At 42.4% G+C, this 26409-nt stretch overlaps 1 protein-coding gene and 1 pseudogene across 1 annotated transcript in view; one reads left to right on the top strand and one right to left on the bottom strand.

Moving 5' to 3' along the window:
• KIF15 (kinesin family member 15) overlaps nt 1-26409 on the bottom strand; it is a 69610-nt gene that overhangs the window by 8074 nt on the left and 35127 nt on the right. Inside the window, exons 14-30 of the mRNA XM_025885423.2 lie at nt 25304-25481; nt 23079-23220; nt 22094-22235; nt 16473-16670; nt 15501-15608; nt 14756-14861; nt 13449-13614; nt 10724-10874; nt 10442-10527; nt 9389-9458; nt 8926-9012; nt 7806-7910; nt 6586-6708; nt 2848-2994; nt 2190-2291; nt 1724-1888; nt 56-165 (exon numbers count right to left, since the gene is read on the bottom strand). Coding sequence (XP_025741208.1) covers nt 56-165; nt 1724-1888; nt 2190-2291; nt 2848-2994; nt 6586-6708; nt 7806-7910; nt 8926-9012; nt 9389-9458; nt 10442-10527; nt 10724-10874; nt 13449-13614; nt 14756-14861; nt 15501-15608; nt 16473-16670; nt 22094-22235; nt 23079-23220; nt 25304-25481 — 2186 coding nt within the window. The remainder of the gene's footprint in view (nt 1-55; nt 166-1723; nt 1889-2189; nt 2292-2847; nt 2995-6585; nt 6709-7805; nt 7911-8925; nt 9013-9388; nt 9459-10441; nt 10528-10723; nt 10875-13448; nt 13615-14755; nt 14862-15500; nt 15609-16472; nt 16671-22093; nt 22236-23078; nt 23221-25303; nt 25482-26409) is intronic.
• LOC141374177 (glyceraldehyde-3-phosphate dehydrogenase-like) lies at nt 17358-18496 on the top strand (annotated as a pseudogene).

Genomic DNA, 26409 nt, shown 5'->3' with positions numbered 1-26409 from the left:
CTACACCCAGGCAGGCCAAGAGTTAGCCCACAGAGTTCCGGTGGCTCTTTCTCACCTGTTGTTCTTTTCCCTCTCAAGATCATCCAGTTGACTTTGCAGGAGCCAGTTTCTTTCTCGCAACTGCTCAGCTTCCGTGCGGAGGCTTTCCATTTCACACAACTGCTCCTAATAAGACATCAAATCATGTCTTCAGAAAACATGTTGTAGGAGGCATGATTTTGCTCCCCAAGGCCACACGTGAGACACATATTCCTATTTTAAGCTCCTTGATGCATAGAACACTGCATGCGTATCGCTGGATAAAAAGGAGACTATGACAAGCTCTTGGGGGCCTGGAACTGTGACTCATCTTCATACCCATGTATGTCAAACAGTCTCTTATCAATATCACAAAATTCATTAAAATCTCTTTATGAAAAAAGATGTTAAAAAGTCTCTACTTTGGTATTTGTTCTATTTGATTCTATTTAATAAATTCTAATTTAAAAAACTGATGTAGGGAATATAGTCAACAATACGGTAATGACATTGTCTGGTGACAGATGGTAGCTATACCCATGGTGAGCACACCGTAATGGATGGAACTGTCAAATCACTATGTTGTAATGTAGTGTCCAACTGAGTGCCACAGCCCATCACTCAAAATCCTTACGTGAACTTTAATTTGAAAATCATGAGCATAACCATCCAGAAGAAATAAATACTTGTCTGCAAGGAGTGTCCTTTCTCCTTTACTTCTACTTGCCCATTGTTTGATTTCTTTTAACCTGACCCAATTTCTTCTGAGTCCTAAAATCATGCCAATCTGGGTAGCAGCGACATTCCTGGGATAGCAGCATACGGAGAGCTGCCCTAAATAAAAAAGCAAGGAATGATCCCCTGCACGAGGAACAAAGCTTAAGAGAGTACTGTTTTCATGTCCTTTCTGTCACTTGGTTACAGTAAGCTAATTTTGTTCCTAAACAAAAACTCACTATAGAGCAAGGGCCTCACAAGCCAACTGCGATCTTCTACGAAGCACCCTCTCTGTTCTACCCACACCCCTCCACACCCACACACCACACACCCAGGCGCTCCTCCACATACCTCCCGCCCCTCAATACTCCTCTAAACACACTCCCCGACATATAATCACCGTACCCCCAAGTCCCTGGGTAAAACCAAAACCAAAACCAAACCAGAAGGAAGTTTAAAAGAAGGGCAAACAAGAGTATTTTTAACTATCATAGACAAAAGCAAATCTCTCTAATATATAAAGAATGCCTACAAATCATTCAGGAAAAGCCCAACAATAGAAAGACGGGCAAAGGATATAGGTCAGAGAAACAGAAAAACCAAAGACGTTCCGTCTTATTCCTAATAAGAAAAATACAAATTTCAAAACTACCGAGAGCGTGTGCCTTAGCTACGAAACTGGCAAGGATCTAAGTCAGGCAGCACTGTGATCAGAGCAGCTGGTACGGCCCGGGTATGATACTATCATAAAACACAAACGCTTCCAGATGTGGTTACATATGGGAACCTGGCCACAGTGGGAGCTGCCAGGGACGGTCACCTAGGGAGTGTGGAGTCAGCAGGGGGAGGCTTTTCCATGTACCCTCTAGTTCTGTGCCTTTTGAACTTTGTTGTCATCGGTAATCACAAGAGATACTATTTTACTTATTTATTTTGGATACTGTTTGTTGTAAAAGATTAGGTTTATGCGGAAAAATCATGCAGTTACCTTTATCCTGAGGATTTCAGCATTTTTGACTTCTCTGTCTTCGTTTAGCTTTGTCACAAGGTGTTGCAGAGAAATCTTAGAGGCTCTTCCATCTTCTATCTCTTGTTCTTGTGTTTCCAGGAGTTTTGCCAAATGCGTTTGAAAATGAGGTGGTGTTTTAGGGCTCTATGATAAAATTAAATTTCGTCCGAATACTTGATTAAGTGAGGTTTGATAAAGATTTCACTGTAAATGTATATGCCAAGCACACAGAAAACACTCAGCTGTTTAGCTTGTTATTCTAATTCCTGTCCAATTAAAACAAATAAAACACCGGTACCTTTTTATCAAGTAAAAAGCAGAAAAGGTGTTGGTGAAAATCTTTCTATAAAAAAAAAAAATGAAGCTACGGTCTTCGTAATTTCCAAACTTTTATCACTCACGAAACTTCATTCTTCCCGCAACACACTCTTTTTCTGACAAGTACCTGGGGATACTCAGCAGCAGAATCCATTACGTGTTCAAGCTGTCTCATTTTGAAGTTATATTCATTCTTTTTCTGTTCTACTTCCTCCTTCTTCTGGTTCAGCTGGGAAAATTGAACAGAGGTGAGGTGACGCGTTAGAAAATCGTAGGGGGCCCATGGTCCTGTTAGAACAGACAAGCTGCCCAAGGGAGGAGGATATAGACTTCACGTTATTTTGTCAGGACTTCAGTAATAATCTGGAAAGCAGTAAGGTATTAAAAGCAGCCCAGACCTCAGCAATGTTGACAGCTATAAACACTGCGCCTGCCGCTCATGTCTGTGGACCTTGGTTGCTACTCTGACCCTCTCCTCTCCCGCTTTCTCACAGTGTTTAAAAAAACGTTGAGCCTCACAGGTAATCAAAGGGTCATCTCAGGAAAATAAAATATAAAACAACGGCCAACAAGAGGACAAAAGTCAGCCATAACCTTGCCCCAGAGGTTAGAACTTGGTGGTGCGTGTCGGGGGACCGGGGGTGGGCAGAGAGGCAGCCAAGCAAGTCGGAACCCACGTAAGCAGCCGAGTCGTTCAGAGCCCGCCGTGCAGCCGGCCCACCTAAGCGCCCGACGGGCCCCCCTTTCTGTATACCAAGAGAAGGAGCCGAGGCCCTGGATCTCACCTCGCGCTGAAGTTCTTGGATCAGGGCCTCCTTCCTGGTCATCTCCTCCTGCGCGGACTGCAGCAGCTCCGAGTGCTTCTTCGAGGCTTCTGTGAGCATGTTCAGCTGCTCAGTGGCATGGGCCAGGTCCTCGCAGAGCATATCCCTCTGTCAGGAGACAATCCCCACAAAGGAAGAATCCTCTCTTAACTGGGTACTCCACTAAGGATTAGCAAATCACCACTATATGCAATTTTAAAAGGTTAAGAAAGTCTTAAAAACTTTTACTTTTTTTTTTTGCTTATGTGTGAATCCTTTCCAAAGCAAACCAAACAGTTAATATTTAAGTGAGTGGGTCTAAAGAGAAACTACAGGAAATTCATACAGGTATCCCTATTGGGGTTTGATTTCATTCTACCCCTTTCCCCTAACATCGAACCTTTCCCCTCACCCCCAGGATCTCAAAGTTGATCGCTCTTCTCTTAGGAGGACTCCAGACACAGCTGTCTGACCAACTGACTCTAGACGTTTATACACTGGAAGGTAAAGAGCTGTAAAGATGAATGCCCCGCAGCCAGTTGGGGGAGGGCCTGGGCAGTCACCAGACAGTGTGATACGTAGTCACAGGCTGTCAGAGTTTCAGGGGAGTAGCTTGATGAAAAGTGGCAGAGAGAATTAGGAATACTGTAGGTTGCATACATAATTCCTATGTACACAGCATGCAATCCTTTCCAAGTTAGAGCAGAATCTGCTTACTCTAACTTTCCAAATGTGCACGTGTATATGTACATATATATAACTTATGTAACTACATATAAATTAACATGTACAATATTAGAATACAGAGAATACGTATATAAAGAATGTTATGTACACGTCACATACAATAATAATGTATGTGTATGTAAATGATATGATAAAAGAGTGCGGGAAAAATGTGATACATCCCAGGGGCACACACCCAGATACCTGATGTACCACAAACATTTTTCCATGTATTCACTCTTTCATCCTATCATTTTTCAGGGGGTGGGCTCGATTTCATTTTATGAATGCACCACAATTCAACCCATCACTGAATAGTTTGGCTGATTTGAACTTTTCACTATTACATGCCTTATATTATCACATCTAGATTATTTCTTTAGGCTGATTTCTAAAAGTGCAAACTCGAAGTATATGCAAAAAAAAGATGAAAGCTGGGTTTTACCAGACCACCTCCCCAAAGGCTGAACTTAAGCTTCACCAGAAGTGTGAGTCATCACCCTTCTCTGCTATCTTCCTTGGGTCTTAATATCTACCAGCTGCAAGATCAGGAAGTAGCTCTGTTTTTAATTCGCGTTTCTTTGACTTCAGCAAGGTTTATACCTCCCCGTGTCCCTTTCCCCCAAGGGTGTGTCTGTCCTTTCATGAGTCTTCGGATTCCTAAGAGCTCTTGTATGGATTAAGGCAAGGACTCCTTTGTCCCCAGTTGTAAATACTTTAGCTAATGAAGCCGGGAGATTAGTAAAAAGGGAATGTGAACTAACTGTGCGGTGAGTTCCACTCGAATCTAAGATACTTCAATATGCAGAGTCACCCTTTTTTTTTAAGGAGGGAAGAGAAAGAGAGACCCAAGGAGACAAAGGGAGGAAGGAAGGACTTTTTGGTGAATCGTACTGAGTGCGCATCACTCAGCTCCTCCCACTCACACAGCGAGGCTTCCGTCTGAGCTCTGGCGACAGGCCGTGGCCAACTGAAGTTTTAGTCCCCATCTTATACTCTGTACAAGACCTTAGGGTGTGCCTTTTATGTGCCAACTTTTCCTTTTCTTTTAAATTTCTTTCTTTTCTTTTTTTTTTTTTAAGTGCAGTAGAGTTGACCCTGTATATGCCCTTTTCAGCTAGCCTCCCAGAACTGCTGCCCGGTCCCGGGGGCTGAGCCCTTACAGGGTGCCTGGCAGCGTCTGCAGCACTTTCCACGTATCACCTCATTTCAGCTTCTCACGCACGAAGCAGTAGTTTGTTCTCTCTGCTCCAGGGATGTGATAAATGAGGCACAGAGGGAAATGTAACTTTCACAGGGTCACAGAGCCAAGACTCAGACTCCCAAGCAGTCCAACCCCACAGCCCGTGCCCTTAAGAGCTTATCACTCGTCTCATCTTCCTTTGACCTGGATTTTACCTGCCTGTTTTAATCTCCTTGTATCGTATATATGTTAGCAGCTTCAAGTCTTTTCTGGGTTACAGGAGGATATAAGGACAAATCACCCGGTATATCGGCCTTGGATACCTACCCCCACAGGTTCTCACAGCTCCAAACTAGTGTGTACAAAATGTATTTCACCAACTTGCCTCAGGCCTCTTTTCGTCCATCTCAGGGGTACACAGAACCCTCCTCGGTCACCGTGGCTGGAGCCCTCGGTACCCACTCTGAATGCTCCTGCCGCCACAGCACCCATCCTACGGACACCAGCAACTGTCAGCGGTCCTTATGAGGCACCGCCCAGTTCTAGCTCGCCCTATATCCCCACCAGCACTTCTGGGCCCGGGGCCTTATCGCCTTTGGCCTGGGCTAAAGTCTACACCGCCCTGGTTTCCTAAAAGATACAGCTGATGCTCCTCGAGACCCTCCATGACACAGACTCCCCGACCTCCAGCTGGATGTACCCCACCGCCCCCCTTGCTAGGGACGCTCCGTTCCACAAACACCCACAGCTGCCAAGCTTCCCTCCCCCAGAGAAGTCTTGTACAAATCTGATCTCCTCTGGGAAGAGCTCTGGAATTCTCTAAGCATAATCACTCCCCTCCTCCCCTTCCTGTGCTCCCAGGTCATGGATTACATCTAAATACATCTAACTCTTAAACTAGATGGCATATTTTGAGGTAAGTAACAGTGTTTTAATCATTCCTCTGTTCCCAAATGCCAAGCCAGGCAAGGATGTATGGTAGGTGGGCTCAAGAGACATTTGTTGAGTTTGTTTCACGGGTAGCATAGATTAGCAAGAAAACTTTCTTTTTTTTTTTAAGATTTTATTTATTTGTCAGAGAGAGCACAAGCAGGGAGAGGCATACAGGGAGAAGCAGACTCCCCGCTGAGCAAGGAGCCCGATGTGGGGCTTGAACCCAGGACCCTGGGATCATGACCTGAGCCGAAGGCAGAAGCTTAACCGACTGAGCACCCAGGTGCCCCAAGAAAACTTTATCTCTAAAGCAACCACAGAGCAGTATACTCAGTGGGTTACCATCTGTGTGGAAAAAAAGGAAAACTAAATGTATATGAGACTTGCCTAAGATATCTCTGGAAGGATACTTGAGGGAATGTATACTGCTTTATATAATTTGAATTTTGAACCATGAGATGGTATGGCTTAGTATTAAAAAAGATAAATTTATACCAACAACAAAAATTAAAACTCACTTTAGCTAAAACACAAGAGGCAAGCCTGAGGTTAACCTGTTGCCCAGCTCTCTCTCTGATCCCTGTTGCTGCCACCCTACCGAGTAAACAGCTTCCACTCTGCTCCCCTTCAGGAAGAGGGTCAGTTCCAGGAACTTACCAGGTGTTAGCACAAATGAATGAAAATCAACCAACTGGATAAAATAAAACAATTTTAATGTTACCTATTAACGGCCTAACCCTAGGGAAAATGGCTCTAATTATGACTTATTCCTTTAAGAAGCCCTCTATTTCTTTATTACTAACCCCCCCACACATATGCACATATAGACGTTGACAAGGGAAAAAGCAAAAAAAGAGTCAGAATGTGTTAACATATACCTCTATGTCCTCAGAGAGTATTCTCAGTCTAAGGGCTTCTTTCAGATCCAGAATCTCCACTTCCTGTTTCTTAATCAACACTTTACACTCCTCCTTGTCAACCAAAGCAGAGTTGTATTTGCACTGCAAAAAAGAAAGTTATGCTACAAGAGCTATCTGTTTTACTGTGTTTATATATATATATATTTTTAAGATTTTATTTATTTATTTGAGAGACAGAAGGAGCAAATCAGGGGGAGGAGCTGAGGGAGGGGACAAACAGACTCCCCGCCGAGCAGGGAGCCTGACCCGGGGCTCGATCCCAGAACCCTGAGATCAACACCTGAGCTGAAGGCAGACGCTTAACCAACTGAGCCACCCAGGCACCCCTACTGTGCTTATTTTTAGATTAAAGTAACAAGAAAGTGTCAGAGCTCCAAGGTGATGATGAAATTACCACAAATCAATAAGTACTCGTTGGAGGAAGGAACAGGTAAGTGCCCGAAAGGTGAGGAGCTATCAGAAAGTCCCATAGATACCAGTGAAAACACATCCAGGTTTTTGGTAATCTCTACACCCAAAGTGGGGCTCGAATCCACGACCCCGAGATCAAGTCACATGCTCCACTGACTGAGCTAGCCCGGCGCCCCATCTTATTATCACACCTTTATCAGGAGACTGCCGTTAGCAGATAAATGTGGAGAACAGCAAGCTCCCTTTGTAGCAGAGGAATGAGGAACGTGGACAAAAACTTTCACCTTGACCCAAGGTGAGGAGGAAGCACCAACACTCCACTTAGATATGTGCAAGGGAAAGCAGTTACTTGAGGAAAGCAGTTACTTGAGGAGATAAGAAAGTCGAACAGTGGAAAAAATTCACTATATATGAATGTTTCTGAACTTAACCAAAATGTGTCATTGTTTTTTCTTGAAGCAATTAAGGAACACCACATACCCTTAACTATCACAGACCACGGCCAGTCTGTTTCTGATCAGCGATCCCGCCCGGTGCACAAAGAACACTGCTCCCGGCCCAAGGCCGCAGCCTACGCCACCCCCAGGGGCGCACGCTGCACGGGGACAGAGTAAAGGCTCTGTATGTGCTGCAAAGCCAGAAACCTGTGGAACTTTACCTAGTATTTCTGAACCGAGGTGACCACAGAAATCTGTTTTCTGGTGGAGCATTTGTTAAACTCTTGAGGAATCTGTGAAGTGTGGTATCTCGTCGGTGACAGAACTTACACTTATGTCCTTCAGTTCTTGGTTCAGGGTGTCTATGGTTTCTGTTTTCTCACAGACCGCTGTTCTCAGCTCCTGGACCTGGCTCATGAGGTCAGCTACAACTTCCTGACAAGGACAGAAACAGTATCTTCATACGCAATGACATTAAGGAGGAGGTCATTTTTAAAACAACAGTCTTTCCTAATGACAATAAGAGAAGCCAATTTTATTTTAGCAAAATGTCACCTTACATTATTATCAATTTATATTTTAACGGCTTTATACTATTTTTTTTAAAGATTTTGTTTATTTGACAGAGAGAGACAGCAAGAGAGGGAACACAAGCAGGGGGAGTGGGAGAGGGAGAAACAGGCCTCCCGCGGAGCAGGGAGCCCAATGCGGGGCTCGATCCCAGGACCCTGGGATCATGAGCTGAGCTGAAGACAGATGCTCAACAACTGAGCCACCCAGGCGCCCAGCTTTATACTTTTTTTTTTTTTTAAAGATTTTATTTATTTATTTGAGAGAGAGAGAGAATGAGAGACAGAGAGCATGAGAGGGAAGAGGGTCAGAGGAAGAAGCAGACCCCCCACTGAGCAGGGAGCCCGATGTGAGACTTGATCCCGGGACTCCAGGATCATGACCTGAGCTGAAGGCAGTTGCTTCACCAACTGAGCCACCCAGGCGCCCCGCGGCTTTATACTATTTTCCTGAGTCATTTGCTTTGGTTTTTCTGAATGAATTAGAGGCAGGCATATAAGGAATTTATACCTAATTTTATACTTGGACATACATATTTCATTTACTATTCTGGTGAAATTCAACAGCAGGGATTTGACAGTTTGTATTACGGGACTCAGAGCGAACAAGAAAAGGTCCTACTAACAGCATCCTAGTTAAAAGGGGCAGGATGTGTTTCAGACACAGTGCCATGAGAAGTGATAGAATGGTTTGCTCTTGCAGTTACATGGAGAATTAGCTTAAATAGAAGACCTTCTTCTCTGGCAAACTTGGAAGATGAACAAGGCCTAAGTGTCTATGAAAATGCCAGCTACCAGTCACCCTGGGGGAAGGAGACTGGAACGTTAAAGCGTCACTTATAAAGACAACGCAGAGGGATGCAGCTTTGGCCTCCACCAACCTTGTCAGCATCTCTAGACTTCTCCAGAGAACGTATTAGTTTTTCTGTAGCACATAAACTCTCTTCCAGTTTCTGTACTTTTGCCATCTATGGAAAAAAGTATTTTTAGAAAAAAAATTAAATCACAACGTTAACCACACACACATAGAAAAAAAAGGAGATGAAATCTGCTTTTCACATTATATAGTGCTCACTAGGGTAACACCTGAAAAGGAGAAGCTGGGTTAAAAGGCGATGATTTTGTGGGTTTCCTCCAGGGGACCGCCAACAAAGTATGATTATAGCTATCTAGGAGTTAGAAAAACAAGACTTCAAAAATAATACAACCAACCAACAAGTCCTTCTTTTTATTACCAATTTTTGACACCTGAGAGCTGAAACCATGTTCCTAATACACCTCCTCTGACACCAGGAACAGAAGTTACAGACCTCAAATGCTGGAATTAGAGCACATGTCACTCACCTGCTGCTCACACTTGGCCACCTCTGTCTGTTTCTCCTGACGTACGACCTCAAGAACTTCTAAGATTTCTCTGGAAGAAAAGAATGATGTTTTTTACTCATGACTTCCTCCAAGGGAAACAGGAACTGAGTGTGTCTGTAGAGAAGAGATTCAATGAACTACTAGGGAACTCTGTGCAGCACACACTTGGTGGTAGGCGTGGCGTTCCAGCAGGAGTCAGGGGTCTACCTGTTTCTTCAACAACTATTAAAGGAGATCCCATCTTTGTGCTATGAGTTTTTTTTTCTTTACAGCACTTAGGACTTGCTGACATAAGGACTCGTTTATTACCTATCTCTCTGCTAGAATGTGAAACTCATGGGTCAGGGATATTTTGTTCACTGTCTCACCTCTTATTAAATAAATGTTCTGGCATTTACCAGAATAGTGCCTGGCTTGTTGGATATCACCTAGTATATGAACAAATGACTAAATGTTAACTTTTTCCCAACTAGGATGTATGCCCACTAGATGTATAAACCCCTGTATCCCGAGGCCTAGAGGAGAATCTGAGTCATACTAAAAACTCTACAAGTATCTGCTGAATAAGCAAATGCAATTTCTTCTCACTCGAGTGATGATCATCCTGTTGGCTGAGGCCAACAGACTGACCGAGATCACCAAGGGAAAGAACTCGGAGAGAGTGGGAAGAAAGACAATGGCATTCATATTAAGAGACCAAGAGAGAAATAGAACAGCTAGAAAAAGAAGAGCAGAGACAGAAATAAAACTCAGTCCCCCCATTCGCCCTCCATTCCGTTATAAAATTACTCTGATTTATTTAGAGAAGGCCCTAAGTTCTGATCACTGCCAACTGCTATTCATTTCATAAGTACCACAGCTTATCAAATAAATTTCTCTATATACCCTCTTACACAAAAGAATCTGATATTCATTTTAGAATGCTTAAAAAAATAACTTCACAGGGTATCAGCAATAAAAAAAAATAACTCAAGTTAATGTAGTAATAAATGATATTCTAGTCAACTAACAGAAAAGATAAATAACACTCACTTAGAACTGTTCTCTTTATCTTCTTCAAATTGTAATAATAATTTGTTATTGCGTTCTTTTTCTGCCTCAAAAAGCTCCACCAAATTCTAAAAGACAACGTCATATCAGATTTTAAGTAATTGTTACTAGCAATGTGTAGTCAACAAACACATCAAGTACCTTCTACGCTGGCAGGCACGATGGGCCAGAACAGGAAGTTAGAACAGGCCTTGCCCTGTGCCCCAGGGAATAATCACACATCCAGGACAAAAGCACCGATTACCAATACCCTTCTTAACTTACATTCAGATCAGATTTCAGAGTTTCATTTTCTTTTTTGCAGTTTTGGAGGTTTTTTGAAAGTTGGTCAATTTCAAACTTCATTACTTCTTGTAAGTTGTCATAGGAATCCTGTAGGCAGGCTTTGCTCTCAAGAAGCTTTTCCTTTTCTAATCTTTATCAGGAAAACATTTTTACAATGGTAAATATAAACATTAAATGTAGTTCTGCTCGTCAGATTATCGGCAGTTCCAGTTCTCCCATCTACAGACCACTCCCAACTTACAGAAGCCTTGACGGATGTAAAGCTCCTCATGAACTTGTGTGAAATGTGCACAGTACACAAACATGTAAGACACACTGGACCACAGAGCAGTGTGATGGGGATGGAAGAGACAGGGTGGGCATGTTAGCCTGTAGCCGTCTACCTCCTCATTCCTCCTCCCGTGGTCTCAAGCGGACATGTGTAACTGATGGGCAGTTTAGGGTCATGGATTCATTTTAGGGGGTTCCGGACCTAACCCTCCCTCATGTAAGCTGGGGACTGGCCATTAAGTCAGTTTTGTTGATAGCTCACCTCTATCCATTCACCACATAGTCTCTCAACTCTAGGAAGGTTTTAAGATGGCAAATGTGGCTTTGATTTGAGCAAGAGAGTAACTCCCTCAGACAGAACTATCTCTTAATTAATATGATTATTATTTCCTGCTTTCTAAGTTCTCATTCCCTCGTTCCTCTCCGCACATGCTGTTACGCACCCAAACATCCAGAGCTCAGCCAAGAATTCATGTAAACAATGAACGTGACTCTGCACCATCCAAAACAGATGTCCCAGCTTACACACAGGTCATTAGGCGGGGATCTATCTGCTTTACTAACTGAAAGGAGGGCAGAAGCAGCATATTACAAAGTGGTATAAATCAGTTGCTAAAGACAGACATACAGGGCGCCTGGGTGGCTCAGTCGTTAGGCGTCTGCCTTCAGCTCAGGTCATGATCCCAGGGTCCTGGGATCGAGTCCCACATCGGGCTCCCTCCTCGGTGGGAAGCCTGCGTCTCCCTCTCCCACTCCTGCTGCTTGTGTTCCTGCTCTCGCTATCTCTCTCTGTCAGATAAATAAATAAAATCTTTAAAAAAAAAAGACAGACATACAGACAATAGATGGAAGGGAGGGGGGATGTGTGCATTTAGGATACAAACTGTATATATAAAGCAGCCAAATGATTCAAGAAACACACAGTGGTATTGTGCTATTTCATGCAGGGGCCTTCTCAACTCCTGGAGAGCCACGGAGTACAAGCAACCCACAGAGCGATGCACTCAAACGTTAAATCTGAGACATCGAGAAAAATTAAGTTATATCTGATTAAAAACAACGTGGCAATGCGCTTGATTTTTAAGACAGAATTTAAGTACACAAATACAGTGGATTCTTAACATTTTAGATCTAGTTCAACTGACATATAAACACAAGGAAATGAAAATCCAGTGAGATCAGTGGAGTGACCTTTAAAAAAAAAATCACACAAAATTATTTTACGACACAGCCAAGATGAGAGTCAGGGATTCAGATGTTAAAAACAAATGCCACGTGTCAGAAAAAAGGACAGTGCACGAGGGATGACAAATGGCCACTGGCCGGAGGCTTGGTGTTGGGAAAAGAGCGAGGGCAGTGGAGGGCGTGCACACACCCCTGTCTTACGGGAAAGGAGATCATTCACATGGCAGGGATGGGATTTTCAGAGGATGCCAAAAGACAGATTGTTATAAGAAAGCTCTCAATTTTGAGACTGCTATGCTAAACTTTTTTAAACCAACCACACTGGGCAAGCCCAGCAAAAACATATCTATGGATGGATTTGGTCTGCAGATCTCAAGTTTTCTTCCTCTATTTTAATTCCTTATATATGTAGAAAACACATACAAACTGTAGATTTAAACCTTTGCCACATCTCTCACGCTCACAGTATCACATGCCAGATGTCCATTATTAAATTATTCCCACGGACCCATGAGATGGCATCAAAAACACAAAATGGTTTTACAAAAGGTTGAAATGAGCAAGAAAAAGAACAGTAAAAACAACTTAACATCTGTCATCCCTTTGTTTCAAGGTTACTAGCACTGACTCCCACCAGCCTCTAGCGAGTTCACTGTGGACAACAATGATAGCTACTGATTTTGGTCTGCCTTGTACTGCCCTTATGTAAAAGCATACCTTTCCCTCTGGAAAAGGTGCATCACGTATGTTGAGCCTACACCACCTCAAACCTTTGATGAGTGACTGGTCCAGAGGTAAGCAGATTGACTCCAGCAAGACCAATTCAGATTTTCCCTAGAATTGATACATGGCTTCTGGGACAAAGGATTTCATTGCAGGGGTCGTTATGCTAAGAGACAAAATATGGAGTTGTCTGAGGCAATCTTTTCCCTGTCACATAAAGGCAGGCCCTCAATAGTAGGACAGAGTAAGGGCAACATACTGAGGGAAGCAGAGCAGGGACTGAGAGAGGGAGAGGGAGAGATAGAGACAGACAGAGACAGAGAGAACGTGCATTGACAGTATCTTTTGAGACTCAATCTAGTTTGTTCCTAAAACCAAAATCACCTCTAGGCCTCCCCAGTGTTGTGAGCCAGTAATTTACCTTTTTGTTTAACTAGTTTGGGTTGGGTTTATAGCACCTGCATGGCAAGCAGGCCTGGGCTGCAGGCCAACCAGGCAACGGGACACCATCACAGAACAACTCTACCTGACACTATCCAGCTGAAGCTGTGCGTGCGCGTGTCGATCAGAAAGGCTACTCAGTTCTTTCTCCTGACTCTCTCTGAATGAACTATACTCCAGTTTCACGGAAGATAGCTCCTTGTCTGCGGAATGAAGAACGACTCGCAGGTCATGCACCTCACTTTTCAAAACTAAAAAACAAACAAAACAAATCCTCAACAGGTTTCTTTACATCGATTTTTTTTTTTTAACAAAGTAGGCAAATAAGTTTGATGGGTATCTTCACACAAACAGCAAAACAAGTTGAAGAGACCAATTTTAAGTTAAGACGTTAAACAACCAAGTGGTTGGTTCCTAGGAGCACGGAGATTATTTTCTTCCTCCCCCTTAGGATTTTTGATACATTTCTACGAAAAACAGAAGAGTTAACATCTGTCCCTGATTTGCAGGTCACTTGACTGTTCTACGTTTCTCCTGTAGCACGTGCATGAAAACTTAATAGAAGGGAAAGAAATCAAGAGACTTAGCATATTTTAAGTGACCTAATCTTACTTACTGAAAACTCCTTGGTAATGTACCAGAACTTTCTGAAATGGGTTAGCCATTTCTGATCTTTTAAGGAAACTCCAACTGGAGGGAAAATTAGGTAACTCTTTAGATCAAAGAAAACACAATGGCTGTCTTCTGTTTTAGCTTTATTATAAACTGCTGCAAACACTTCGATGAAAGGAGAAATACACTGAAAAAACTGGGAATCAAGTGATAACTCCCACCTCAGCGGATATATACAAATATCTAATTTATGCTCTGTTTTGTCACTATCAAAACATTATTCATCTTATGATTTCAAGACACTTCATTTTCAAAGCAGTATTAAAACTTTCAGCCAGGGGCACCTGAGGGGCTCAGTCGTTAAGCGTCTGCCTTCGGCTCAGGTCATGATCCCGGGGTCCTGGGATCAAGCCCTGCATCGGGCTCCCTACTCTGCGGGAAGCCTGCTTCTCCCTCTCCCACTCCCCCTGCTTGTGTTCCCTCTCTCGCTGTGTCTCTCTCTGTCAAATAAATAAACAATATCTTGAAAAAAAAAAAACAAAAACAAACTTTCAGCCAACAGTTCAATCACTTGTTTGTGAGCTGTCCTGCTACAAATTCCCCTTTATGAGATATGACTACTACTTAACCACTGTCATGCAGACTCAAATCTGGTCATCTAATTAAAAACAAACAAAAAACAACCCACCAAAAACACAGGGGCAAGATTTATTCATAGGAGTCAAAAGATACTGAGTTAACGGTATTCAGGTCACAAAGCCCCCAGCTGTTCAAACTTACAGTCATTCTTAGTCTGAGTGTCCCGAAGCTGCATTTCAAGGACATTCAATTGTGAGAGATGCTCTTGCTGCTGTCTGGTCCAATCAGTTCTTTCTGATGAGAAAAGCTTTGAGAAAGAGATAAATTTACTGGAAAAGGAATACTGGTGTGCTAAGATACACTCCAAATCACTACCCTGCGTCTGTTTTAAAAATCTAGTTTAAGGTCTCTGACAGAAGAAAACTGGCCGTTCCCATGAATTACAGTGAGGATGACCAACAAAGGGAAGGATCACTGTAGGCACCTGGGCCGTCCGTCTTGCCTTGTTCCGAACTAACAGCAAGGGACCTATCTGCACTATTGACGACATGAGCTAGAATTCAGGCTAGGGGTGCGTGTGTCATCATCAGAGCAGTATGTGAAGTAATAACACAACAAAGAATACAACCCAAGGGGCGCCTGGGTGGCTCAGTTGTTAAGCGTCTGCCTTCGGCTCAGGTCATGATCCCAGGATCCTGGGATCGAGCCCCGCATCGGGCTCCCTGCTCCGCGGGAAGCCTGCTTCTCCCTCTCCCACTGCCCCTGCTTGTGTTCCCTCTCTCACTGTGTCTCTCTCTGTCAAAAAAATAAAATCTTTAAAAAAAAAAAAAGAATACAACTCAAATTAGCCTTGACAAAGGCTTTGTGAAGTCATTTTCTTCTTATAATACTCTCGTTTTGAGGATCTGTTTCATACATTTTTCTGGGGCCATGCTCTTGGTCTCACCTCCTGTGTCTGTATGGAATGATGTTCCAGTTTGTCAACGTGCTGCTGAAGCTTTAGGTTTTTACGTTCTTCCTCATCCAACTTCACTTGAAGGGCACTCATTTGTTCCTACAGCAACAAAAAAAACTTCAATTGTCAAAAATTCTTTTTAATGGAACTCTCAAACATTCCACTGTTTCTTCTGCATTAGAAAAACAAAAAATAAAATTCAAAACCTCACATGGACAAAGATATCAAAGGCCAGTTTGGAGCCAGAAAACAATTTCAAAAGACTACACTAATGACTTCCCACTTCTTAGAATTATACTTGTGGTCCATCAAAGTGGAAAATTTGAAACACTAAGGGAAAAGGTGATTAAAATTAAATGGGTTCAATCATGGAGCCATCTTGAGACTTCTAAGAAGCTTTCCCAGGGCTGCATGTGAGTGACTTCACCAGAATGGCCTCCAGGCCTTGGAAAGGGCAAAGTTTTGGAATTTGAGGGTGGTTTGGCTCACTCTAAGTTTTACTAGACAACAGAAAAATGCTTTAAAAAAATAAATCACCAAAATAAATAAATAAGTCCCAGAATTCTGAGATAAGCACATTTCACGTGTTCTTTCAAATATACCAAAAACTGTCTGAAATTGGTAAGATTCTTTCAATTATTTTAATTTTATTTAGCAGATACAGTACTGTGCCATATCAACCAGTTCTGGAACCTGAAGCTGGTGGCAGACTGGTCTCTTCACATATGAGAGAACCAAAGCCCAAAGAGACTATAGAGTGGGACTTGCTAAATACTGCAGAGCAAACTGTAAGAGCAAGAGCAGGCTGGTTTCGAAGCCAGGGGCTTTCACACACCCCTATTTAGAGATACAAACTTAATATTACACAGGTTTGAACACTACAAATTACAGAGTTAAAATGGTAAGGGAAGTTTGTTTTCAATGAATGTCTAATTATTTATGTTTTCTAAAACCAAACATTACCTGCACCATTCTAAGCTCTTCAGAAATGGCCTCAAAAGCTTGTTCATTCATCTCAGGTGGAACTGGCTCATTCAAGATATTATCATCTAACTCACTGGAATTCTGAGTGCCCACAGGGCCAAAGCTCCCCACTTCGGGGCTTAATTTTGGTACTGGTCGAGACCAAAGTTGGTAAGCCTTGGTTGGCGTCGTGATAATCTGCAACAAAAAGTGATGATGAAACAGCATTGGCACACGTGAACAAAACAGCAGAAGTATTTAGTAATTGTGTGAACAGAAAGGATAAAATTGAAATTCTAATCATCAAAAGAAAAGAAAGAGTATCCTTAAGAGGGAGTCGAGAAATGCCCAAGTAGAAACAAATCTAGCAATTCAATGAGGTCCCAAGCAAAATTCTGGTAAGATTTTTAAAAGTGAAACTTGATAAGCTGATTCCAAACTTCATACAAAGAATAAAAGTTCAAGGAAAGACAATTAAAAAGAGAACAAATCAGGAAAACTTCCCTGGCCCACATAAAAATACATTTTAAGGGTATAGTCATTAAAATAGTGATTAGCATATGAATAGTCAAATAGAACTACTGGAAGAAAATACACAGAAGAGTGATCTATATGTGGAAAGTTCAAATTGTGAGGAAAAAAAGGACTATTCAAGGTTAAATCCCTGTGTAATACCATTCAAAAATAAAATGGCAGATGAATTAAACATCTCAATGTAAAAAGAAAATTATAAAAGTAGTGAAAGAAGTAGAACATACTGATGATCTTCAGATTGTCTGGGCCTTTAAAAATACATAAAAGAGGCTCTCTGCTCCTCCCCATTCGACAGACAGTCCGCATCTCTGATGCAGTTCCAGCTGTGTCCCCCCAAGACACAATGACATGATGGTGAAGGTGTATGGAGCACCTGGTCACCAGGGCTGCTTTTTTTTTTTTTTTTTTTTTAAAATTTTTTTTTTTTTTTTGAGAGAGAGAGAGAGAATGAGGGAGAGCACGAGAGGGAAGAGGGTCAGAGGAGGGAGCTGAGCAGGGAGCCCGATGCGGGACTCGATCCCGGGACCCCAGGATCATGACCTGAGTCGAAGGCAGTCGCTTAACCAACTGAGCCACCCAGGCGCCCCACCAGGGCTGCTTTTAAACTCCGGCAAAGTGGATATTGTCGCCATTAATGATCTCTTCATTGACCTCAACTACATGGTCTACAAGTTCCAGTATGATTCCACCCACGGCAAATTCCACAGCACAGTCAAGGCTGAGAACAGGAAACCTGTCATCAGTGGAAAGCCCATCTCTATCGTCCAGGAGTGAGATCCTGCCAACATCAAATGGGGTGATGCTCGTGCTGAGTATGCTGTGGAGTCCACCGGGGTCTTCGCCACCATGGAGAAGCCTGGGGCTCACTTGAAGGGTGGGGATGGGGGGTCATCATCTCTGCCCCTTCTGCTGATGCCCCCATGTTTGTGATGGGCATGAACTATGAGAAGTATGACAGCTCCCCCAAGATTGTCAGCAATGCCTCCTGTACCACCAACTGCTTGGCCCCTCTGGCCAAGGTCATCCATGACAACTGCGGCATGATGGAGGAACTCATGACCACAGTCCATGCCATTACTGCCACCAAGACGACTATGGACAGCCCCTCCAGGAAGCTGTGGTGTGATGCCCAAGGGGCTGCCCAGAACATCATCCCTGCTTCTACTGGCACTGCCAAGGCTATAGGCAAGGTCATCCCTGAGCTGAATGGGAAGCTCACTGGCATGGCCTTCTGTGTCCCACTCCCAATGTACCAGTCATAGATCTGACTTGCTGCCTGGAGAAAGCTGCCAAATACAATGGCATCAAGAAGGCTGTGATACAGGCATCAGAGGGCCCCTCAAGGGCATCCTGGGCTCCACTGAGGATCAGGTATGCCCCGCGACTTTAACAGTGACACCCACTCTTCCATCTTTAATGCTGGGGCTGGCATTGCCCTCAATAACCACTTTGTCAAGCTCATTTCCTGGTATGACAATGAATTTGGCTAGACCCAGAGAGAGCAAAAGGAAGAGAGGCCTTCAGCTGCTGGGGAATCCTTGCCCCAACTCATCCTCCAACACACTGAGAATCTCCCAACCTCTACCCAATTTCCACCCCAGACCCCCTAAGAAGGGGAAGGTCTTGGGGGAGCCCTACCTTGTCATGTACCATCAATGAAATATACTGTACCCAGAAAAAAAAAATACATAAAAGAAGTCACAAAGGTGAAAGATGAATAAACCTGGCTATATCAAAATTTTAAAACTTCTGTATAACAAAAGTATCACATACAAAGATAAAACACAAGCAACATGATTGCAGAATACACTAGCAGTAATATATGACACATAAAAGAGTAACATGTAAAAACTACAAATCAGAAGACAAACAACTAGTAGGAAAATGGACTCTTTTTTTTTTCATAGAAAAGGATATGCACAAATGGACAGTGATCATACATGTGTGACCTCATCAGAAATGAAGGAAATGAGAATTAAAATCTTCAAAAGATACCATTTCTCACCCATCAGACTGTCAAACATTAAAGAGGCAGTTCTGGGGGCTGGCACTGGGCAGTGAGTGCTCCCACACCTCCTGCGAAAGCACACGGCGCAGACACCTGGCAGGCATGACCCCAATGCTGAGACATAAAAAGAGACCACTCCTTCACAGACTCTCCCCAAAGAACACCTACACTGGCAACCACCTCAGCAAGCCATGGGTTGTCCAAAATATGGAAGCCTAGATTTAAAATCAGGTAGAGCTCTTCGTACTAGTTAATGTGGGAAGACCCAAGGCATATCCCAGAGTTAACAAAAACCCACTGCAGATAACATATGTAGGATGATTCCATTTACTTTTAAAAAATAAAGCACAACTGGGGCACCTGAGTGGCTCAGTCAGTTAGGCAACTGCCTTCGGCTCGGGTCATGATCTCAGAGTCCTGGGATTGAGCCCTGCATAGGGCTCCCTGCTCAGTGGGAAGCATGCTTCTCCCTCTCCCATTCCCCCTATTTGTGTTCCCTCTCTTGCTGTCCGTCAAATAAATTAATAAAATCTTTAAAAAAACAAAACAAAACAAAAAAACCAAATCACAACAAAAAATAATCTATGAAGTAACTCTCTATATTTTCCCAGTCCCTGCATATTTACTGTACAAAACTGCTACGTAGGGGCACCTGGGTGGCTCAGTCGTTGAGCGTCTGCCTTCGGCTCAGGTCATGGTCCCAGGGTCCTGGGATCGAGCCCCCTGTCAGGCTCCCTGCTCAGCGGGGAGCCTGCTTCTCCCTCTCCCTCTGTGCCTCTCCCTCTGCTTGTGCGCTCGTACTCTCTCTGACAAACAAGTAAATAAAATCTTGAAAAAAAAATGGAGGGAAAATTCTTTTTTTTCCCTTTAGTCATGGGACAAACTCTAAAGACAAAAAGCAAAAACCCCAGGTATAGAATGATGTATGGAATAGGCATTGTGTAAAATAAAATAAAAAAGTACAAACAAGTGCGACTACATCAAAGTAAAAGGCTTCTGCACAGCAAAGGAAACCATCAACAAAATAAAAAGGCAACCTACTGAATGGGAGAAGATATCTGCAAATGATATATCCAATAAGAGTTTAGTATCTAAAATATATAAAGAATTCATACAATTCAACACCAAAAAAACCCGCAAATAATCCAATTAAAAATGGGCAGAGGACCCGAATACACATTTTTTCCAAAGAAAACATCCAGATGGCCAACAGACACATGAAAAAATGTTCAACATCACTCATCATCAGGGAAATGCAAATCAAAACCATGACGAGATATCACTTTGTACCTGTCGGAATGGCCAGTATCAAAAAGACAAGAGATAGTAAATATGGTCAAGGATGTGGAGAAATGGAAACCCTCGTGCAATGCTGGCGGGAATGTAAATGGCACAGCCACTGTGAAAAACAGTATGGAGGTTCTTCAAAAAATTAAAATAGAACTATAATATGGCCCAGCAAAATTCTACTACTGGGTATTGACCCAAAGAAAATGGACACACTAATTTGAAAAGATACATGCACCCCTATGTTTTTTGCAGCATTTTTTACAATAGCCAAGATATATAAGCAATTCAAGTATCCATCAATAGATGAATGCATAAAGATGCGATATATTTATATACATACGTGTGTATGTGTATATATATGTATATCCACAGGCATACCCCGACACACACACACACACACACTGAAATATTACTCAGCCATAAAAAGGAATGAGATCTTGCCATTGGTGACAACATGGATGGACCCAGATGGTAGCATGCTACCTAAGTCAGACAGAAAAAGACAAATACTACCTGATTTCACTTATATATACAATCTGGGGAAAAAAAAAAACAGAAAAAGACTCATAAATACAGAGAACAAACTGGTGGTTGCCAGAGGGAAGGGGCTGCAGGGGATGGGCGAGATGGGTGAAGGGGACTAAGTTGTACAAACTCCCAAATTAGAAAATAAATAAGCCACAGGGATGTAAAGTACAGCATAGGGATTATAGTCAATAATCCCGCAATGACTCTGTATGGTGACAGATGGTGACCACACCTACTGCGTAAGTACTACATAATGTATAGAATTGTCGAATCACTATGTTGTACACCTGAAACTAAAATAATATTGTATACCAACTATATTTCAACTAGGATTAAAAAAAAGTTAAAAGATGGAAAATAAAACCCTAAAAGACTTGCTGATAGTGACTGCCTCCAAAAAGGGGTGTGGCTGGTTAGCAAGAAGGACAGCAGAGAGAGATTCGTCACTGTATACTCTTTGTACCTTTAAAAATTCCAGTCGTGTGAATTGCCTATTCAAATGAATGAATGAAATTTCTTTTAAAAGCAGTTTCCTAAAAAGTGACACCAAAAATATCACTTCTAAAAATAAGCATTAGAGATAAACATCTGTTTTTAAGTTTAAGCTGTATAAAGGAAAGATTTTTTAGCCCTCAGAGAATCTGGTACGAAAAAGCTCAATCACCAGCATCAGCATCACCACCTTCTTAATCTTTGGCTTTCCTTGGGCTCTCCTCCTCTCCTCATTCTCAGATGTTCATACATAGTTTTTCTTTTATGAGGGCAATGGTTGTTTATGGAAAAAAGCCCTCCCGTTATCACTAGTGTTACCCTGGATCCTTCCACGGTCCTTGTCTTTAGGATTTCTATTCCTCCACCACAAGCTGGGAGCACATGGTACTTTACAGCAACAGCTGCCGAGCTCCACCAGGTGTCAGGCACTCTACTATCTCACTAAATGCTCTAGAAAACCTACAATCATATTCTCCTCATCCCCAATTCGGAGACCATAAATAGGAGGCTCAGAAGTTAGGAAACCCTGCCTAAGGCCAGGGACAGATTAAAATCTGCACCCAGGTCTGATTCCAAATACTGCATTCTTTCCCACCCCACCCCCGCCACTGGAGGCAGACATCAGAACACTAGGACCAGAGTCACCCTGGGGGTCACTGCCTGCCAGGGATTCTAGCATATCTGGGTATCATCTGTGCAGAGTCTCTCCATGATTAACAAAATGAGATCAAGCTGACTTAGGATTGAAGAATTGCTTCAGACCACCTACCTTAAGCGTTTCAGCATGAATTTTATTCAGCTGAGAAACTTCTTGCCGCTTGTAGGCTTTTGTTGCTTCCAAAAGGTTTTCAAGATTAAGGTTTGCTTTTTGCAAAGACTGAAGCTCTGATTCCAATTCTAGCTGCTTTTTCCTAAGGGATATTTAAAAATTGAGTATTTCAGGCAATAAGTAATGTCATACACTTGTAGAGTACAGTTTATACTCTCACATAACTTGATATTTATCTCTCTAAATCTGAGATATTCTCAGATTATTACCCTCAATTTACAGTTGGGTAATATACGGCTATGAGAATGAACTACAGTTTAAAGTATTTGACTAATAAATGGTAGAGCTCCAATTCAAAAGCCCTAATAGTCCGTGACGATACCACACGTGGTATGTCATTTTTAAAATAAACACTTTCTGGGGCGCCTGGTTGGCTCAGTCAATTGAGTGCACGACTCTTGGTTTCAGCTCAGATCACGATCTCAGTCGTGAGATCGAGCCCCAGATCAGGCTCCATGCTCAGTGGGGAGTGCTTGGGATTCTCTCTCTCCTTGTGCCCCTTACCCCCGTGTGCACTCTCTTTCTCTCTAAAATAAATAAATCTTTTAAAAAATTTAAAAAATAAAATAAACACTTCTTTATATTGTAGGATAGCATTAATCTTAGTTATACTATGAATGTGGCTTATCTTTGTTTTGTTTGTTACACAAGGAACATAAAGAACAAACCTGTAATTTCCAAAAATCCTGATTTGATTCATAACAACGTTGATTTAAATTTGCTGAACAGATACAGGTGTATCCGTGAAAACATCTGTATCATAGAGTTCATTAAATATATTAAGGAGCTTTATCTTCATGTCAAAACAAGGTAATTGCTATATGAGAATTAATATTTAACGTAAAATGCTCAATTAAATTATCAATGTTATATGCTAAAACAAGATGCTGAAATAGGTAAGCATGAATGTGTATTTACACTTTACCTCGTTAGTTCTTTGAATTCTTCATATTCTTGCTTTGAATTATTCAGCTCTGTCTGAATTTGCAAGAGTTGTGCTTTCAACTTCTCAGTGTTCACTAATGAACATGGCTCCTTTGGAGCTTTAGGAGAAAATCCCTGTTGACCTGGTAATAAGGAAACAACATGGTCTTTGAAAGAAATAACAGAACACGTTTTCTAAGTTCTTGGTCACGTATCAATTTTGAAGCAAAGATTGGAAAGTGGACCCTAAGAAACAAGAGCCTGTAGCTCAGCGGAGACAAAGACACAATACAGTGTGTCAACGAGTGGTGGAAGCTGTTTCTGAGAAGCTGAGAAGCCCCAGGATGTAGGGGCACATTGAAGGCAACACCTTTTCTATCAGAAGAAAGAGCAAACCATGAAGTACAACACACGTCAGGCTGGTGAAACGTCAACAGGCCAATACTGCAGAAATCCATGCTAACAGCTAAAGTGAACACTCAATAAATTATTCAGGAAAGGAACCAAAGCAAAAGCAGCAAGTTGAAAGAGGATGGGATCATCTAACTGGTGGGAAATATTTTCAGGGATTGCTTAGAGGACCGTATATGTTGAAGAGAGTTCTGATGAGTTCCGCTGTGGGAAAACATCATGTAAAAGTTGTTTATAGAGAATGATCTTTGTTTAGAAGATGGTGGGTTATATGCAACTGATGAATCACTGAACTCCACCTCTGAAACTAATAATACACTATATGTTAGTTGAATTTAAATAAAATGAGACTTAAAAAATTAATTTAAAAAAAGATGATGGGATCAAGAAATGACTTAGTATCTTTCCAAGGCAGTAAGTCAAGGAATTATTTGAGGTCAAAATGGCCAATAAAATACAGAGCACTGCAGGGAAAAATAGCTGAAATAATACACAAAACCCAATCTTAACTTTGCATCTAAAATCAGTCTCTCCACAACCAAATTTTATTTTTATTCAGTCATAAAAGAATGGAAGAAGGCTTGCAACATGAAAATTTTAAATGGACACAAACAGGCTTCGTTACAATTGCAGAATGAGATTAGAGTGTTCTCAATTTCTGTTGGAAATGACAAAGGCTGAGACAGAATCTGATAAAAGCCCGTGAAAATGTTCACTCAGAGTGGGGCAAACACAGACTTTGTTTCCAAATCCCAAGGCATTAACACCTGTAGCTGCCCAGTGTGTGAGATTCGGTACCAACTAAACCACTTTTCACAGAGCAAAAGCAGACAGAAATAATGTAGAACTAACAGTGTATGCTGGCCAGTGTATAACTAACAGGGTATAACCAGCACCCACAACTTTAGGATGCAAGCACCGAGCTGGCATCAGGAGTCTCACCTACAGACGCCTCTCACACTGTACAGACCTTAGCCAGGCAGGTAAACATCTCCACTTGACATTCATCCATGTTGATTAGTTAAGCAATTTTCATCTCAAACAGTTAAAACAGGAAAATTTCATTTAATAAAAATTAAAAGAAATATCTGAATCAATCTTTTAGCAACAAAACAGAACCATAACAGGTGTTTCTTTTTTTCTTTTTTCTTTTTTTTTAAAGATTTTATTTAATTATTTGAGAGAGACACAGCGAGAGAGGGAACACAAGCAGGGGGAGTGGGAGAGGGAGAAGCAGGCTTCCCGCTGAGCAGGGAGCCCAACGTGGTGCTCAATCCCAGGACCCTGGGATCATGACCTGGGCCGAAGGCAGACGCTTAACTGACTGAGCCACCCAGGCGCCCCATACTAGATGTTTCATTGATATGTCTCTTAGCCTACATAACTCACTACTATGAGATTTATGAGAAAAAAGTTTAGAAAATGCCTTTTGGAAACGTAAAAGCATAAGTATGTATATAAGAAATTAGCACACCAGGGGGCGCCTGAGTGGCTCAGTCGATTAAGCATCCACCTTCAGCTCAGATCATGATCCCAGAGTCCTGGAATCTAGCTCTGCATCTGGCTCCCTGCTCAGAGGGAAGCCTGCTTCTCCCTCTCCCTCTGCCGCTCCCCCTGCTTGTGCTCTCTCTTTCTCTGTCAAATAAATAAATAAAATCTTAAAAAAATAAAAAAAATAAAAAAATAAATTACCAAAAAAATTACCACACCAGGTCTACAGGCAATAAAATGAAGACCCTACCAGCGAGGCAATAAAAATGCCCTTTCAAACTCCCCGCCCCCCCAGAAGGCATGCAGACAATAATCATTTCTTACCCTTGTCCTTTTTCTCTGTGCCAGAGAGTTCAGAGAAAGCTTTTTCTAGTACGGCAATGGTCTGGGCATCCATTTCTTGGGCTCTTTTCACAGGCTCTAATAATCTCAACCTTCTGTTCTCCTCCCGGAGGGAATGGTTTTCCATAGCATACTTTGCAACTCTGGGGTGGTGCTCTATCTGTGACACAGAAGAATTACAGACTTACAGACAGACAGACATTTCCTCAATAACCAGTCTTGCTGCCGAGCCATTGGGAAATATTAGGAACGCTGCACGCACTGCTGGCAGTGGCCGGCTGCAAGGGCTGTGGAAAGCACCCTGGCATTTGTGACCACACTGACTATGTGCGTAGCCTACGACGCCATTATTCCACATCTAGGTCTGTGCCTTGAAATTTTTACCCGGGCGTGGGCTTGTAAGGAGAGAAGTGCAAGGGTGTATGCTGTGGCCAACTCTTCACGCAGTGGGGGCTGTTGACATTAACATGCTGTAAAGAATAAGGAAACGCTCTATTGACCAGGATGGAACACCCTCCAAGAGATATTAAGGGAAAAGGACAGCAGAAAAGTATGTATGGTAAGTTGCCTTTTGTGTTGAAAAGGAATAAAAGTAAAAATATCCATACTAGTTTGAATATGCATTAAAAAGCCTCAGAAAGGGGCGCCTGGGTGGCTCAGTTGTTAAGCGTCTGCCTTCGGCTCAGGTCGTGGTCCCAGGGTCCTGGGATCGAGCCCCGCATCGGGCTCCCTGCTCGGCGGGAAGCCTGCTTCTCCCTCGCCCTCTGCTGCTCCCCCTACTCGTGCTCTCTAATAATAAGTAATCTTTAAAAAAAAAAAAAAAAGCCTCAGAAAGATACAAAAGCCAGAAACAGATTTTCTTTGTTTTGTTTTGTTTTGTTTTTAATGATGTGCCTTTATTAACTACCCATCCTCCACAGGGAAAAGGAAAACCAGCAACAAGAAATTGGAAGGGCCCCAGTGTAAAGAGACTGCTGATTCAGACAACCACAACTGCCCATCGGGACAAGGGACAAGGGACACTTGCCTGCTGGGTGGGGCGCTAATGCAGCATCTCACAGCTCCTCCCATCCCCCTTCATTTTACCA

Source organism: Callorhinus ursinus, unplaced genomic scaffold, assembly GCF_003265705.2.
Source record: "Callorhinus ursinus isolate GAN/ISIS: 27379988/994484 unplaced genomic scaffold, GSC_fseal_2.0 scaffold15, whole genome shotgun sequence".
NCBI classification, from domain to species: Eukaryota; Metazoa; Chordata; class Mammalia; order Carnivora; family Otariidae; genus Callorhinus; species Callorhinus ursinus.
Note: the sequence above shows the minus strand (reverse complement) of the source record. Positions and strands in the feature narration are given on the sequence as shown.